Source organism: Artibeus jamaicensis, unplaced genomic scaffold, assembly GCF_021234435.1.
Source record: "Artibeus jamaicensis isolate MK-2021 breed Jamaican fruit bat unplaced genomic scaffold, CSHL_Jam_final contig_793, whole genome shotgun sequence".
Classification (NCBI taxonomy): Eukaryota; Metazoa; Chordata; class Mammalia; order Chiroptera; family Phyllostomidae; genus Artibeus; species Artibeus jamaicensis.
This window is the reverse complement of record NW_026521975.1, coordinates 7,459,476-7,475,683: the sequence shown is the minus strand read 5'-3', so window position 1 is coordinate 7,475,683 and position 16,208 is coordinate 7,459,476. Positions and strand designations below refer to the sequence as shown.

Genomic DNA, 16,208 nt, shown 5'->3' with positions numbered 1-16,208 from the left:
TGTGAAAACCTGAGGACAATGTTCCCAGAAGAGCCTAATTCTGTTTTTTTAAAGAGTTTATTTATTTATCTCTTAAAGGGGAAAGGAAGGAGAGAGGGAGAGAAATATCAATGTATGGTTGCCTCTCGTGCATCCCCTGCTGGGAAATGGCCTGCAACCCAGGCATGTGCCCTGACTGGGAATCAAACCTCAATTCTTTGATTCTCAGGCTCACACTCAATCCACTGAGGTACACCAGCCAGGTTTTTTTGTTTTTTTTGTTTTTAAACAAACTTCAACACTTTAAAAAAGCTATAATATATCTCAGGTTGTTTTGCAAATTCTGAACTAAGGCAGATTGAGGTAAATTTTCCAAGATTATACACGATGGCAGTTTTGACCCTAGATAGTAACACTGTCAACTACATAAAAACTGATTAACTTCGTTCTCCTAAGGACTGACGGTGTAGCATAGTGTAAGTAATCATGCAAACATGGTTTGCATGCTTGTAAGATGTGGAATTGAAATGCCTAGACAAATGCATATACAAATTCTCCCACCAGTTTATTATGCTTTGCCTTTACTTCTCTGTGTGGTTCCCAGTCCACGGTTCATCTCATGTTCAACTCTTGTTCTTTTCAGTTGGAGTAACACTCCAGTGAAAAACATCGGACCTCTGAGAGAGGACTGGCAACAAGTACAATGCATACTATTCAGTTTTTTTTTAATGGTAGAATTAACTGTTGAGTAACAGGTTTTTACTTTGGTTTATGTAATCCTCACAACTTTAAGAGGTAATGTTTATACTTTACAATTGAGAAAATTAAGATTTAGAGAGATAAATCTCCCAAATCTAGTGACGGCTAGTGAGTAATGGAGCCAGGATCCTAACCCAAGTCTCACTGCTTCCAAAGCTCAGAATTTTAGCCAAGATTAGCCCTGAAAGCAGTAATTTGAGCTCTGGGTTATATGTATTGTACCACAAGCTTCAGCAAATGACACTGTGGTTAAGGAGCTTGGGTTAAGAGAGCAAGCTGCCTTAACGGCTTGTGAAGAGCAAGAGAGCTGGGCTTCCAGGCTGGAAGATCACTCCACCACTACAAGTTGATACACATCAAGCAAGTTACTAAATCTGAGTTGCAATTATACCCATATGTAAAATGGGGCTAATTCTGGTGCCTATGCCTCACGGGGTTGTGAGAGACAATAGATTAAAAAGGAAAGCAGCACCAAACATGTAGTAAACAATAATTAACTATGCTAGAAATACCATGCTAAAAAAAAAGAGCCCTGACCCGTGTAGCTCTGTGGGTTTGACATTATTTCACAAAGCGAAAGGTCAAAGATTTGATTCCCGATCAGGGCACATGCCTGGGCTGCAGGCCAGGTCCCTGGGTGGTTGGGGGTGTGTGAAAGGCAACCAATCAATGTTTTTCTCGCACATCAGTATCTCTCTTCCCCTATTTCTCCCTCCCTTCCCCCCCTCTAAAAATAAATAAAATCTTTTTAAAAATCTAAACGTTCAAAAATACCAAAACATAACTTAGAAACAATAGCTTTTATTGGCTATTTACAAAGAATAAGCCCCAAATCTCTATTAAGACTTCATTACATGTTCTACAGAATCCCCACAGCAGTGTGCTGTAGCTGTATTATTATTGCATTCTAATTTTGTTTATAAGGGAGAAATAATTCTCGGATAGTGCCTTTAGTCCCCTGCCACACTGGTCAGGGCTCTCTTTTTTTTTTTTTTTTTTTGAGCATGGTATTTCTAGCATAGTTAATTATTGTTTACTACATGTTTGCTACTGCTCTGCTTTTTAATCTATTGTCTCTCATAACCCTAAACCATCCATAAGGTATTTTTTCCTCTGCCACTTACTATAGAACTTATTCAACAAGTATTTTATACTTCAGACCTTTATAAGACCTCAATAATCCTGGAATCTATGAATAAAAAGTGAGCCTTGACCAGTGCGGCTTAGCTGCTTGGGCACCATCCCGCAGAGTGAAAGGTCACCAGTTCGACTGTGGCCAGGGAACGTGGCTGAGTTGCTGATTGGGTCCCTGGTAGGGGCGTGTACAAGAGGCAACCAATCAGTTTCTTTTCACATCTTCCCCCTCTTCCCTACCTTCCCCCCTCTACAAATAAATAAATAAATAAATAAATAAATAAATAAATAAATAAATAAAATCTTTAAGAAAATGAATAAAAAGATAATTTAATTTTTACAGAGAAAATCAGTAGACACGGGAAAATACTCGAGACTGGTCTTAATCTCCACGTTCTTTTATTCCCAATTCTTTGACCATAGAAAAAACAAATTTTGCAGCTTCCTGAAGCATACTGTTGACCGAAAGCTAGAACAGAGGGTTGAAAGTAGCCATTTATTCAGCAGACACTGAGCGACTTCACTATGTAACATGCCAAGTATAGTAGTAGCTCCTGAGGATACAGCAGTGAAGAAACGAGAATACCCGACCTCATGGAGTTTACATTCTAGCAGGGGAAAACAGACGACTAGTAAAATGGACCTTCCTGTCTTCCTCTCTCCCACTCAACAGAAGCTACAGAGGTTTTTTTCGAATTTCGCCCTGTAGAGGCAGTTGCGATGCCGCCTATAAGCCAAAGCTGTACCTCCCCTGCGGCCCCGCCAGCTAGCCGGCACCTGAGATGAGAGCTGCATTCAGACCAGCACCAGCAACACAGCAGCTGGCAGCACCGGCTCCACCGTCTGCTATTGGCTCACCTACTGCTGCACCCTGGCAGCCAGCTCTGATGGCCCAGATGGCAACCACAGCACCTGGTGTGGCTGTGGGCTCTGCTGTCGGGACACTAGGGGCATGATATCACTGCGGGCTTCAGTGGTGGAAGTATGCTGAGCCCTCAAGGCCTGACCTCATTTACCAGGAGCCTCAGGAAATTCAGCCTGCTTGGCAGCACCAGCAGCAGCAGTTTGGAACATGAAAGTTTGGGGAGTGTGCCCAGATCAGGGTGACCTTAAGCTTTGTGAGGATTTCCACAAGGTGCTGGAACAGTGCAGATTTGTGAATGAACCAGCCTAATCAAGAAGTTCAAATTGAAGAAATGGAAAAATCATCTCATGACCAAGTTAATTTGGTATAAAATATAATTGTGAAGTATGAAACTACCAGTCAAACCTCTATCAAAACATGCCTCCCCTTGCCTCTAATAGTTTTCTTGCCTTAGAATTGCAATGAGAGTGCTCTTACTGTGTAGAATTCACTGAGCTGGTGGTATTATTGAGTTTGGAGTTGGGCAAATATATGGTTGTATGGCTTCCTTAAACCAGCATTTGTGATGTTACTGTTTCTGAATCAATTAGTATAAAGTAATTCCCACCCCCTCATGAAAAAGAAAGTAGAATGTCAGATGATGATGCTATTTCCTCAGTTTAAAATAGATGCATCTGGTATATAATAACATGGCTAAATAGACAAAAAATTTAGGTAAGCACAATTACCCTTCAGTTCTAACTTTAACTTTGGCCAAGTTCTCTGACTTCTATCCAGAGGAGACTGAAGTCACTAGTTTTCACTGTTGTGTAACTTACACATCTATAATGTTGAGATTATCATTTAATTGACCACTACCCAGAATTGTCAAGGATACAGAAAAACAGGCACATTCCTTCACAGCAGATAAGGGTTTGTTTATTGGTACAATTTTTCTGGAGGGCCCTTTGGCAATCCCAAAATCTTTCTGGCCTCTTAAGAGAACTTCCAGTTCTCTCTCCTATCCAGATGACTGTTTCTCCCTAATACACTGGTTCTCAAATTTTGGTTGACCTTAGTTAGAAGTACCTGGAAGGGGAGTAGAGGTTAGTAAAATCATAAGGCTCACACCCTATCTTCAATAAGCCTGAGCCGCAATGGTGATTGTTTTGCAGACCAGACTTTGAAAAGTACTGCCCTAGACCTTCACCCTGCCTCTGCTCCAGATCTCAGCTTAAATGTCACTGCCTCCACAAGTAGTCTCTATACACTAACGCATCCAGTGTCCTGCTGAGACCCCATCCTCAACAATCTCGTAAGGGGCATCTATAAATTACCCATTCCCCATTTTTCTCTGTTGCAAGAAAGCAAAACTCCAAAAGAACAGGAGGGGGGTGTGTCTACTTTTTTACTGTACTATTCTTAGTACCTAACAAAGTGCCTGACTCATTGAATGAACCATAAAGGTGTACACACCCTTTGTAAACCAGCAGTCTGGGAATTCATCCTAAGGAACTAATTGAGAATGTACTCAAATATCTAGCTGTAAGAATAAAGTGAAGCTAGGTTTATAATGCCAAGAAACTGGAACAAATTGTTCATCATTAAATGGGCTAAACTACAATGGTGCTTTCAATAAAAGTGATGTATTCAACAAATGCAAGTAGGCATTTAAAAAAAAGATTTTACTAATTTTTAGAGAGCAAGGGAGGGAAAAAAGGGAGAGAAACATTGACTGGTTGTCTCTCATACATGTTCCTTCCAGGGACTGTACCTATAACACAGGCATGTGCCCTGACTGGGAATCTAAGCGGTGACGTTTCGCTTTACCAAACAATGCCCAATCACCTAAGCCACGCCGGTCAGGGCACAAATAGCAATTTTTCAAAATAATGAAAGAATCTATAGAGACTAAAGAGACATATTAGCCAACAGCAATAAATAAGACATGAATTCTGATTTGAAGAATCTATTTTTAAAATAAAAACACATGAGACAATCACGAAACTTTTAATGCTGACTATACAATTTTCTAGTTTTAAAGAAGTGTGGTATTATGATTGGCTTTTTTAAAAAAGAGTCCTTTTGGAGATAAATACTGAACATTTTGTTGGTTAAATGTCTGGAATTTGGTTTTAAAAATCTGGGAGAGATAACATGGGTGGGAGTACAGAAAAAAAACAATGGTAGTCACGAGGTAATAGCTATTGAAGTTTTTCTCTGTACTTTTGTATATACTTGAAGTTTTTTATAATAAAATATTAAAATTCTCCCCAAAGTGATATACAAGACTTAAAAATGTGTTCCCCTTTAAGTGAAAGAAGCAGGTACCAAAACAGTATGATCTCATAAACACAAACCCAAAGGTCTGTAAGGGCATATACCAAGGAAGTAATCCACCCCCCCCAAGATTATTATCCAATAGACCTTCCTATAATGATGGTTATGTTCTATAACCTGCTGTGCTGAAAATGGTAGTCACAAGGTACATTTGTGAGCTCTTAAACCCTGGCAGTGCAAAAGGTAAACTAAACCTTTAACTCTGTGTATTTCAATTTAAATTTGAATAGTCACAAGGGGCCAGTGGATACCACATTGGACAGTCTGGGCAGATGACAGAATTATGGATGATTATCTTCTTTTTACGTGTTACTAAAACATTTTTCTATAATGAAAATGCATTGTTTTGGAATAAGAAAAAAGCAGGTTTTGTTTTCATTCAAAACATTTACTGACTAGTCACATGGGTTCTCTTTTTCAGAGAGCTATCCTGAAAATGAAATGAAGGGGAATAAAGCAAGTTACATAGAAAAGTTTTACATGTCTGTTTTCAATTAGCTTTTAAACGCAAAATTAGATGATTCACTTCCAAATCTGTTCTTTCAATCCTTCCATTCCTTTTATCTCAATTCATATAAAAATGTTTTTGTTTACTAAAAGGACTGAGTGTGAATATGTTATATAGATTAGAAACTTCAACATATGTGTCAATCCTAACAGAAAGAAAAAAAAGTTAGGGCCTCCCAAAACCTTTGTGGTTTTTATCTAGTGAATTCGGAGCCATACAACTCTGTATGGCAGAAGAAAATTTTTTAAAAGATCAAAATGGATTTCCTTCCTGAAGCAATCAGGAAACAGGAGCGATCTGGATGAATCTGACATGGCTGGAAAGGAAAATAGGACCTTAAACATGGCAGACACGCCTATAGTTGTAGTTTACAATAAAGTGAAAATCTGAGCATAAAAGAACTATGCCAGAAATTTTTATTGACTTACAGTTTTTTCAGCATACAAAGTATTTAATCAAGTGTAATATTTACAATTCTTACATAATGTACATTTTAGAATAACTATAATGTACTTTGTTCCATTTACAATGACAAACTACAGTAAAACCACATTCACAAATGAGATACAAATCCTCTACATACTAATAAAAACTAAATGATGTGTTGGTTATACATTCTTTAAAATACACCTTTTCACAGGCAGCAAGAAATATTACATGTAATGTCTTGATGACTGGAATGATCCCAAAATTCCACAAAGCACAAGTAAACACATATAGAAAAGTTAACTCATTATTTCCAAAAATTAAGCTTTAAGCCTTTGTGTAAAATAAATGATGTCAATAATCTTTATAATGTAGCAAGCTTTCCCTGTTTAAAATTTATACCCAGAATGTGGGGAGGAATCTTGAAGAAAAATAAGGACATGTATAACATAAAATAGTACAAAGACAAATACAGAGAAAAGTTTATTTAATCAAACCTTGCTTCCCTCCCCCCATTATCTCATTTTAAGTAGGTAAATTTATGTAAACAAAAAATGATGTCCACAAAATCATATTCGTATATGTCTGGATTCAATGAAACTGAACCCAAGCTATTTTAGTTCTTTCATCAAGAAATTTGTAAGTCCAGGCAAACCTGAGAGATATTGTGGGTTTGTTTCCAGACCACCACAATAAAGCACGTATCGCAGTAAAGCAAGTCATAATCTTTTATTGCTGGTGGCGTGTCTTGCCTTCAACTTGTAGAGACACATCTGTGAAGCCCAATAATGCAAAGCGCAATAAAATGAGGTATGCCTATACCTGGTAAATTAAAATTACCTTTGTGCTGGTTTACTCATTAATGTTTGTTATTGCAAAAAAAAATAAATTTTCCTACAATTTAATGTCTTCCAATCTGACTCTATTCCTTCAAGATAATTTTATATCCAGGTTCTCCATAATATTTGTTGTTTTTATCAAAACACAAGGAAAGCTGGCAGTCATTATCAGATTTTGCTGCTTTACAATGATTTCAAATCAGTTCACAATGCAAAGAAAGTGCCTTTGACTAGTAGTCAGATGGGGTGCTGGTACTGTGTCACCAACCAGCAAACCAGTGACTCCCTTGGTAAAACAAGACGTGTAGCCCAGATCGGAGAAGAGACGATGTTGGTGCTCTTAGAGTAAGACGCAAGACATCCTACTGTGAAACCAGGTAAGACAAAGTAATGTCAAAGTACACTGTGCACAGCAGAACAGCCATAAGGGGATACTGCCATATTTTCACTTTGTTTCATCACACTTGTTTTATATGTGAGGACCCTGAATTCAAAAAGAATAGTAACTACTAGTTAGTGCTCTTTCCACTATGTCATGCAGGTGTAAAGTCATTCTGGACAATTCTATAAAAACACCATTTTTCCAGCTCATGTCCATGATAAAAAGTGCTATCAAACAGAAAAGTTAATTTGACACTCTAAGAGTGATATGGAAATGTCTTATTCAAAATGGGCACTAAATTTAGTCTTAAATACAATTTGGTTTATTGTGACCATACTTTATGTGTATAAAATTATATTTCTAAAATATTGCTTAATGCATCACAAATTTGAGTTATTCAGATTGTAAAGCTATTTTTTTCCAAAATGCACTCTTGAAGAACCAAAGTACATATTCCAAATTAAATCTATTTGTTTTGAAAAGCAAACACCAAAGTTGACTAAAATCTATAGTGAAGACCAGTATAAATTAGTCAAACACTGTAATGTAGCAAATCCCTGGAAAGTCCTGAATTTCTAAAAATTGTACACCAAAAGTAATTTTTAAGACCCTAAAAATCAATTAAATTACCTTTAGTGTAGTTCTAACATGAAACTGTACCCAATAAACTCTTCATAGTACAAATAAAATTCTTATTTTGATATTAATCTAACGAGTTAATGAGCTAATGATATGAGCTAAAAGAATGAGAAGGAATCAAAAACTAACAGCAGATCAGTTAGGGAAAGAAAATAAAAGGTAATCAGATTCACCTATGAAGCCCAAGAGTATGAGTAACATTGTTTACACTATAATTTCTCAAAATGCACTGAACGATTTACAGCATAATGAAACTCAGATTTGTTTCATACTACAGAAAAGCTGTTAGTTGACACAGCTAAACTTACCCTGGTAAGAGTCAACCTACTTTGTAACTATTATATTTTATAGCCTTGCTGTTTACTGTATCATTTCTGCTGAATTTAATTCCAAATTATGTCTCAGCATATTCAAGAAATCAAAGACACAGAAATGTATTTTTGTAGTACCAGACTCCCTGTACCGTTAAAGATTTCGCATTTTCTGAAGATATTCAGAAACATGATCATCGTTCATGTACTTCAAATACATTTCTCACCACTAAATTTAAGTAGACACTAATTACTGTCATGTTAACAAGTCATGACTCAATCCATAGGTAAGAGTGTCATGAAAAACTGCCTTCCCAGAGATCCCAGAGGTTTTCTGATGCACCAATGGCTGGATCCAAAAGGAAACTGCCTAGGCTTCCTCAGACAAAGATTAGAAGCTTTAGGAGTAAAGTCCTAAGATTAAACAGGAATAGGAGATAAAAAAGAAAAATGATGCCCTCTCTTTTCCTTTTCCTTCCTTCCATTTGTTTCAACGTATTTTCTTATCCTTGAGTTTTAAAAAAAATAATTTCAAAGTACAGTCTATAAAAGTATTATACATCTATGACTCTTGAGTTGAAAGAGGAAAGATTTAATGTTCCTGTTATTGTTCAATTATAATACAAGGCTTTGGAAGTTACATTTCCTTAGAAATAATTCATAAATATAGTTTTAATTCTTCTCTAATATGCAGTGATTATTACTAAATAAGTATCATATGCATGCAATTTGGTCAAACATGAAACCTTTTCTGTGATGTGAAATTATTTCAGTATAATTTCTGTTTAGACAGATTCTGTTTTGATGGTTGATTAATTTATAAAGCCCTAATTATTGGGGCGGGGCTGTTAGGAAGTATATTATCTACCAATTAAATATTATTTATCTATATATTTGATTACTCAAGTTTAAAAACCTCTTTTATTTAGAAACTGAGTATCAATAACACATGTAACTTGTAAAAGATTAAACTTAATTGTTGACAATTATTAGAAAGAAGCCATGAAGAAAATTACTAAATTACTTTATATTCCTGATGACATGTGTCAACCAAAGACGGAATCAGACCAATTTGTAGCCTATACATGGTAAATTAATATACCCACAGTATTTTGGAATTCAAGGGTTTGTGATCCATAAAACCAAATATAAACCTATGTAATGCTATAATTTAAAAGAATATACACAGTGTACAACAAATACATACGACGGACGTTAGAAAAATTAAAAAGTAATATATTGTCATATTTTAGTAAAAACTAAGAAAAACATGATGTTTTTTCCTCCTTTACAAAGAGATTTTTCTTCCACAAGGACCAATAACAAAAATACATTTTGAAAAGGACAAATTTCAAGTAAAAGTATTCAACATTATTTTATAAATCAGCTTTTCCTTTGAAAGTTTTAAGTCTGATGAAAACACAATTTTGCAAGCAACCTTTGAAACAGTTTTATTACATCAATAAATTTTTCAAGGTTTTAGGAAATCAACCCAACAATAAAGAACTACAAGATCTATAACAGAATTCTTTGATGAAAAAAATTGTTAAGGGCTTCTTTTTGCTCCATAAAATGGAATAAATCTAAAGGGCTGAGTTATATTTATCTGTATAGCCACTGTGTGTATGTTAAAGTATTGGACAATGACCAGACATTTAAGGAGTATAACTCATTTATGAGCAAATGGGGGAAACAGACTCTTTGGTTCTAATAATTAAACTACATATTGTGTGTATGATAACTAGGCTACCAAAAGAAAACAACACAATTTCTGAAACCCTAAAAATCATACAGAAAACTACTGAAAAGCTGTATTCTTGAAACAGGAAGGACAGCTGGCTCCCACTCGATGAAGACAGGCTTGAATGAATAATACGGGGCCCAATGCACAGAAGAAAAATCAATGCCACCACCCACTGGCAAAAAAAAAAAAGATTTTTTTTGCCTAACGCTTAGGATCTAGTAACATAAAGATGGCCTAAGTCTACCGATAACTTTTAGCTATAAAAACAGCCCTTTAAACAGAATTTTTTCCTTTCTTGAGGTTCTGAAGTAGGCTTCTCTTCCAACTAGTTATGATCTATGTTTTACTTTGTATCAATGAATTGGGTACCTTTTTTCCAAAATGTTCAATAGCTACTAAAATTAAGTAGAATTAAAGTAGTAAAAATCTGTGAGTTTTCAGATATATACATTAGGAGGTCACAAGATTTAATAGTTTCCCCTTCTTTAAAAAATTCAGAATTTCTGTGAATCTTGCTGGAAACGATTTAGTTTCTCTGGATTATTGGATGCCATTTGGGAAAAATCACGAAAAATGTCCTGATAAGTTTCATCACCTGCATGAAAGTAAAATAAGGACACTTTAAAAATTTATACAATGAAACAAATTAATAAACATTCATTTTGATGACTAGTTATTATGTTATAATTTATTATATTAAAATTTTGTTCAGAAAAGCATTTTTGAAAAAGATGAACTAAATATAAATGTTGGAAAAGTATGTAGAGAAAGAAAAAAAAAACTATACCTGAATAAACCACCTCAAATGCAGCCACAGAGTAAAGTTGAGAGTTAGAAAAGAGCAAAGATGCAAGTATTTGAAAATAATGTACAGAAATACATTTATAGTAATACAGGAGAAATAAAAGTGAGGTACAGTAAACAAGGCATTCTTTTTGTGTTCATTTAATATAATTTTTTAAATTTAATTTTACTGCATTTTTAAGAACAAGGTATTCTTTAAATAAATATTTCCCTTGATCAAGACCAGAAGATCAAAAACAAATACTAAATGTTTCTGATGGATGCAAGTTATTAACAAGACAAAAGTGATAATCAGGTGTGTGTGTGTGGGGAAACCTTATTTTAATATTATCCTTTAATTAATAGGCATTTGAATATAAATAGCATGTGAAAATAATTCTGAACTCCAACTTTAATGCTTAACTAAAACTAATGTACCTAATCTACCTCTAAGTTTATAAAATGGAAAAGCCTAGAAAATGACTATGAAATCATAATTTCACATTTAGTCAGAAGTTTTTTATTTACTGTAGGATATATGAGCAAGAATGCTATGACAAAAAAGGGAATAGGTACCCAAAACATGTTAAATCAGAATAGACATATGTATATACATACAAATATGGTTTAGATTATACACATTGATACTACAGCAGATTGAATACTCTATTTCTTGCCATGAGAAATTAAATATGTACACACATACAGATTATTCCTCAGATAAAGGATATGTATAAAATAAAACCTTATTTTCAAGATGAATCATCCATGATGAATGCTTCCTATTAAACATCAGCTTTATACAGAAACTTAGGATAGTTCTGTTTTTAAGACTTACACTGTTAAAACAGTATTTTACATGACTATTGTTGCAACATGGTTTTATAAGTATTTCCCATACTATACCTTGCATCCATCTTATTATAAACTCATTTGCTACGGTTATTGTTAATAGTGCCGTAAATTTTGTCAACTTTTGAAAACAGAGGTTTCTGAGGCAACAGATGTCATACCAAAAGCTAGAGAATCAGAAAAAGTTTGTGAAGGGGAATAAAGATATAGTAAAAAGATCAACAGCATAACCCAAAATTTTCAATTAAAAATTTTAATACTTTCAATATTTAATCTCTGCAAAAAGCAAGTTATTAAAATCTCTACATAGTGTTCATTTAACCCTGGAGATTTTCTAATGACCTGAATCAATCAATCTACTTTAAAAAGAAAAAAGGAGAGACTCTTTAAGAGGGTTGGCTAAGAGTAATATCTAACTTATTATTAATTACTAAAACAATAAAAATAAAGGCTGATATGTTAAAACAACTGGGAAGACAATCCAATTCATACCATGACTTCTTAAAAGTTTACTCCCACATTAAAAGTCGAACCACAATCTCTTCCCATTTTTAGCCATAAAAGATATAAATAAACTGATACCAACATTAAATATCAATTAAGAAACCATACAAAATATTTAACAATTTTTCTTATTCTTAGATATTGAATTAAAATATTTAAAATATTTATTGTAAACATTATAAATATTTTTAAAATACTATTTAACTGGAGAGTCCGGAATTTTACTTTCCAAGAAAGTGTTAAGTGCAGATCATAATATAAAAATACCACATTGATTTTACCATTCCACACCAGAAGTAACTTAAAAGGCACACATTATACATTCAAGAAGAAACAGGAAGAAGGATCTAGCAGACACTAATGCCAAATAGTTTACAGATAGCACCAGATGAGCATTCTTAAGTAGTGCAACAGTACGATGGCAAAATATGGCTTCTACTATTAGCAATGCATATTTTGTATAACAAGCTGTGTGGTTTTTTTTTGTGGGTTTCCAGTTTTCATTTTAAAATCATCTAGTACCTATTACACAAGTATATTTTAGTAGAACCATTGTACCATGCAAAAAATATTGTAAGATCTTTTATTCATTGAATTAAATGCTTCCTTGAAGGAAAGTGTCGGTGCTATACTGATCATTGGTTTCACTTACTGAAAACATTTTAAAAGAGCTAAATCAATTCAGAAGGAAGTCTCACCTTCATAAACACACAAAAAAACTTTTTGTTAATATTCAGTTTCTAAAAAAGCACTAAATAAAGGACTATCAATATAATTAATACTTTTCTTAGGCCTGAAAATGTGTGGTCAAAAAACAAATGTTACAATAACAATAGTTACTGAGATATTTAATATAGTTAACACAAATTGAACTTCAATGTAATCCTTTAAAATTTAAATATAACTTTAATCATTCAGAATTTTCCCCAAGGCAAATATAACTTGTCTACACTAGAATACATAAATGTTAACACAAAATATAATGCTCTGGGAAGTTCATAGAAGTACATTTAACAGTTTACTGTAAATGGTAAGTAACTAATTACCCAATATTGATAACGCTAAGTTATATTCTCTGAATTACTTAGTCACATTGTACTTCTCTTCAGAAAGTTAAATTTTCTATGTGCCTGGACAGCTCTGAGTTCTTAAATGTGGACTGCTAAGTTTCCATTGATAGTTTAAAATAGTTTTTGAGTTTTGGTATTCAGACTAGCCACTGCAACAGCAGTTACAATGATCCAAGATACTGTTGACTTTGCTTTTGAGCAAAGAGATGGCAGCATGTGAAGCCCTACCCCCAACTAATCCTACCCATTCTGCGTCGATTACACCCTCCTTCTATAACTGATTACAACAGTGATCAGCCTTTGACAGCAACATACTCATATCCCAGCAGTGGTTAAGTAAAGCAGTGATTTTCAACCAGCTGAGAAACTGCCAACAATCAAGAGGAGCTGGTTTCCACCGATTCAGAGCAGGACAGGGTATCTTACACAAACTCCCTATACTCACCCAATCCTTCTAAGAGTCACAGGAACTAATAAAGAGGGATAGAGAAATCTTCCCTTCAGAAAACATATGCTCTTAAAAACACCTTGCAAAAAATTGGGATTCTGCAGTTAGGGTTTAGATGGAAAATTCAGAAGTTGGGTTTTCTAGAAATAGGTCCATGCCTTTTAAATGTTAGGGCTCTTAATTATCAAGATTGAAAATACTTGCATTTTAAAATTATCCAGAATTCTGAGGTTTTCTTTCTTATGCTAGGCAACAACAACAACAAAAATCTAGGTAAAATAAACAATCAAAATCTATGAGAAAATTTTATAGTGATAGTTAAAGGGGGAAAAAGACCTGTTGCCTAAGCAAACCCATCTGCTTTCCAAAGACTCATAAAGGAAAAGTGGCCAGAGAGCAACTGCTGCACCGTTTCACCAAGTCACTGTGTAAGTATAAAATTTTTCTGCTTTAAATATCAGGCTCTCTAAATAAATCTAGTTAGAAATATTAGAAAAATCTAATTATCATTAAGATGATCCTCAAATAGATCAAATCCTCATTTTGTTTCACTGATACACTATTTCCAGAATTCTGATCTATTTTTTAACGTATAAACTGAAATTTGAGAGTAGTAGAAAAGTTTTATTTCAAAAACAAGGCTTTTTCTTTTTTTTTGCCCTGGCTGGTGTGGCTCAGTGGATTGAGCACTGGCCTGCAAACCCAAGGGTCAGTGGTTTGATTCCCAGTCAGGGCACAAGCCTGAGTTGTAGGCCAGGTCCCTAGTAGAGGACATGTGAGAGGCAGCCACACATTGATGTTTCTCTTCCTCTCTTTCTCCCACCCTTACCCTCTGTCTAAAAATAAATAAATAAAATCTTTTTAAAAAAGGCTTTTATTTTCCCTTCAAATTTTCATTCAAATAAATTGCAAAAATTAATTTTTCTAAGGATGAATGGAAAGTATATACCTGTAAACTTATACATAAAATGACAGTGAAAGAGACATATGAATACTCCTAAATGGTGATAGAAGCCCAAACAATTTGGGTGGAACTAGAAGTTGCAAGAACACAGAGGCCCTATCCTTTCAAGTGTCCCATCTCCAGAGAAAAGTCAACCACAGACCTTACTCATCAGTTGGGTGTAACTTCATCAGCAAACACCTTAAGGAAAGAGATGCTGACCAAACATTTAAATTTTTAAAATTTCAGGGAAAAAAATTGTTTAACTTAAAATCTTGAAGATTACTCTTATCTCACAAATATTGGTTATAGCCTTCGAATAATTTTTATTTTAAAGTGCTTAAACACAAAGGCCTCAAAAATGGCCTAGTAATACTATCACTTAAGTATATGTTACAAAATTATAACTTATTTAAAAATCTAACATTCAAGTTTAAAACAAATGGGTGAAATTCAGAAATAACACTGAGACTTCACCCTTAATCAGCTCTCATACATCTCGGCATATCAAGAGTCAGTAGTATTGTTTGATCCATAGGATTAAATCGGGACACCCTAGATTAGAAGTATGTAGATAAAGCTCCTCTATTCTCAAAGTCCTTACTTGTTCCCTGTTAAATTACCAAAAATGAGTAGTAAATACAGTCCTCTGAGAAAAGAATGGCCCCATATTTATATTAATTATATATTAACCTGGTTAAAATAAAAGTAAATGGCTGAAGCCAGCGCAAAGTACAGAAATTTGAAAACACTTTAAAATAAGAATAGATATTACCAAGCCACTTTTAGATAATATATTAATATTCACTAAAAAGAATCAAATATACCAATCTCAACTATTTTAGTTATGAATTCCAGAAATTTCTTACTAATATGTGTGTAAGTTTAAAACAGATAAATCGGTAATCTCTACATTCAAATTCATAAAATTGCAGATTCAATTCTTTGATATGTTCATCAAAGAGAGGAATCTGATCAACATTTCTTCCTTTTCTTAACATCCTGACTCAAGGGTGAAAATTACTCAAAACGAGACTAGAGCTGATCCTGAGTTAGATTTCTCTAATATGATTAAGTCTACTCTGCCATCAGGTTCACAAAATATTGTTCAAAAAAACTTCTATTTATCCAACAGATACTGTACAATTGCCTGGGGTAAAGCTCTAAGGTAAAATGAGACCTTTTCTCTATACCTTTTAAGCTAACTCCACTTCCATTATGGAGTTCTTAACTTTCTGATAAATTTTATTTTTAAACGTTCAACTCATGTTTATATCACAGTACAAAACTCGTAATTCATTTTCTAGGTATTTTCCATACTGACTTACATATGCCAAACATATGGCGATTTGTTTTTTTCCCTGAACATAATTTATAGAAATTCCCTGAATAACAAAAAGAAAACCATTTTGTTATATTCACTTGATAGCTAAAGAGAATTTCAAAAAGAATATGACTACTGTGCTGCTGTAAGTGTATAAAGATATATGACCATTCCGTTTACTTCGCTGGAATGTTGGTGGAAGACATCTGTACAGCAGAGAAAAATCAGCAGCCAGAGTTAAACACAGCAAGTGCACTGTAATAGGAATAGTTATGGATATTTAAATGCCCAGGAGTTAGCCACCCCCAAGAATTCAGTGAGTACAGTACATACTTAACTCATAATTTACAAGTTATTGAAACTCTATAATATTAAGTTA

The 16,208-nt window shown here is 34.1% G+C and overlaps 1 protein-coding gene across 4 annotated transcripts in view; it reads right to left on the bottom strand.

The window, feature by feature from the left end:
* Positions 1-5,957: 5,957 nt before the first annotated feature.
* Positions 5,958-16,208, bottom strand: part of ACAP2 (ArfGAP with coiled-coil, ankyrin repeat and PH domains 2) — a 162,508-nt gene continuing 152,257 nt past the window's right edge. For all 4 annotated transcript variants that reach the window (XM_037137166.2, XM_037137168.2, XM_037137167.2 and 1 more), the window contains one exon: positions 5,958-10,500. In XM_037137166.2, the coding sequence (XP_036993061.1) occupies positions 10,400-10,500 (101 nt within the window). In that variant the 3' untranslated portion in view covers positions 5,958-10,399. The remainder of the gene's footprint in view (positions 10,501-16,208) is intronic.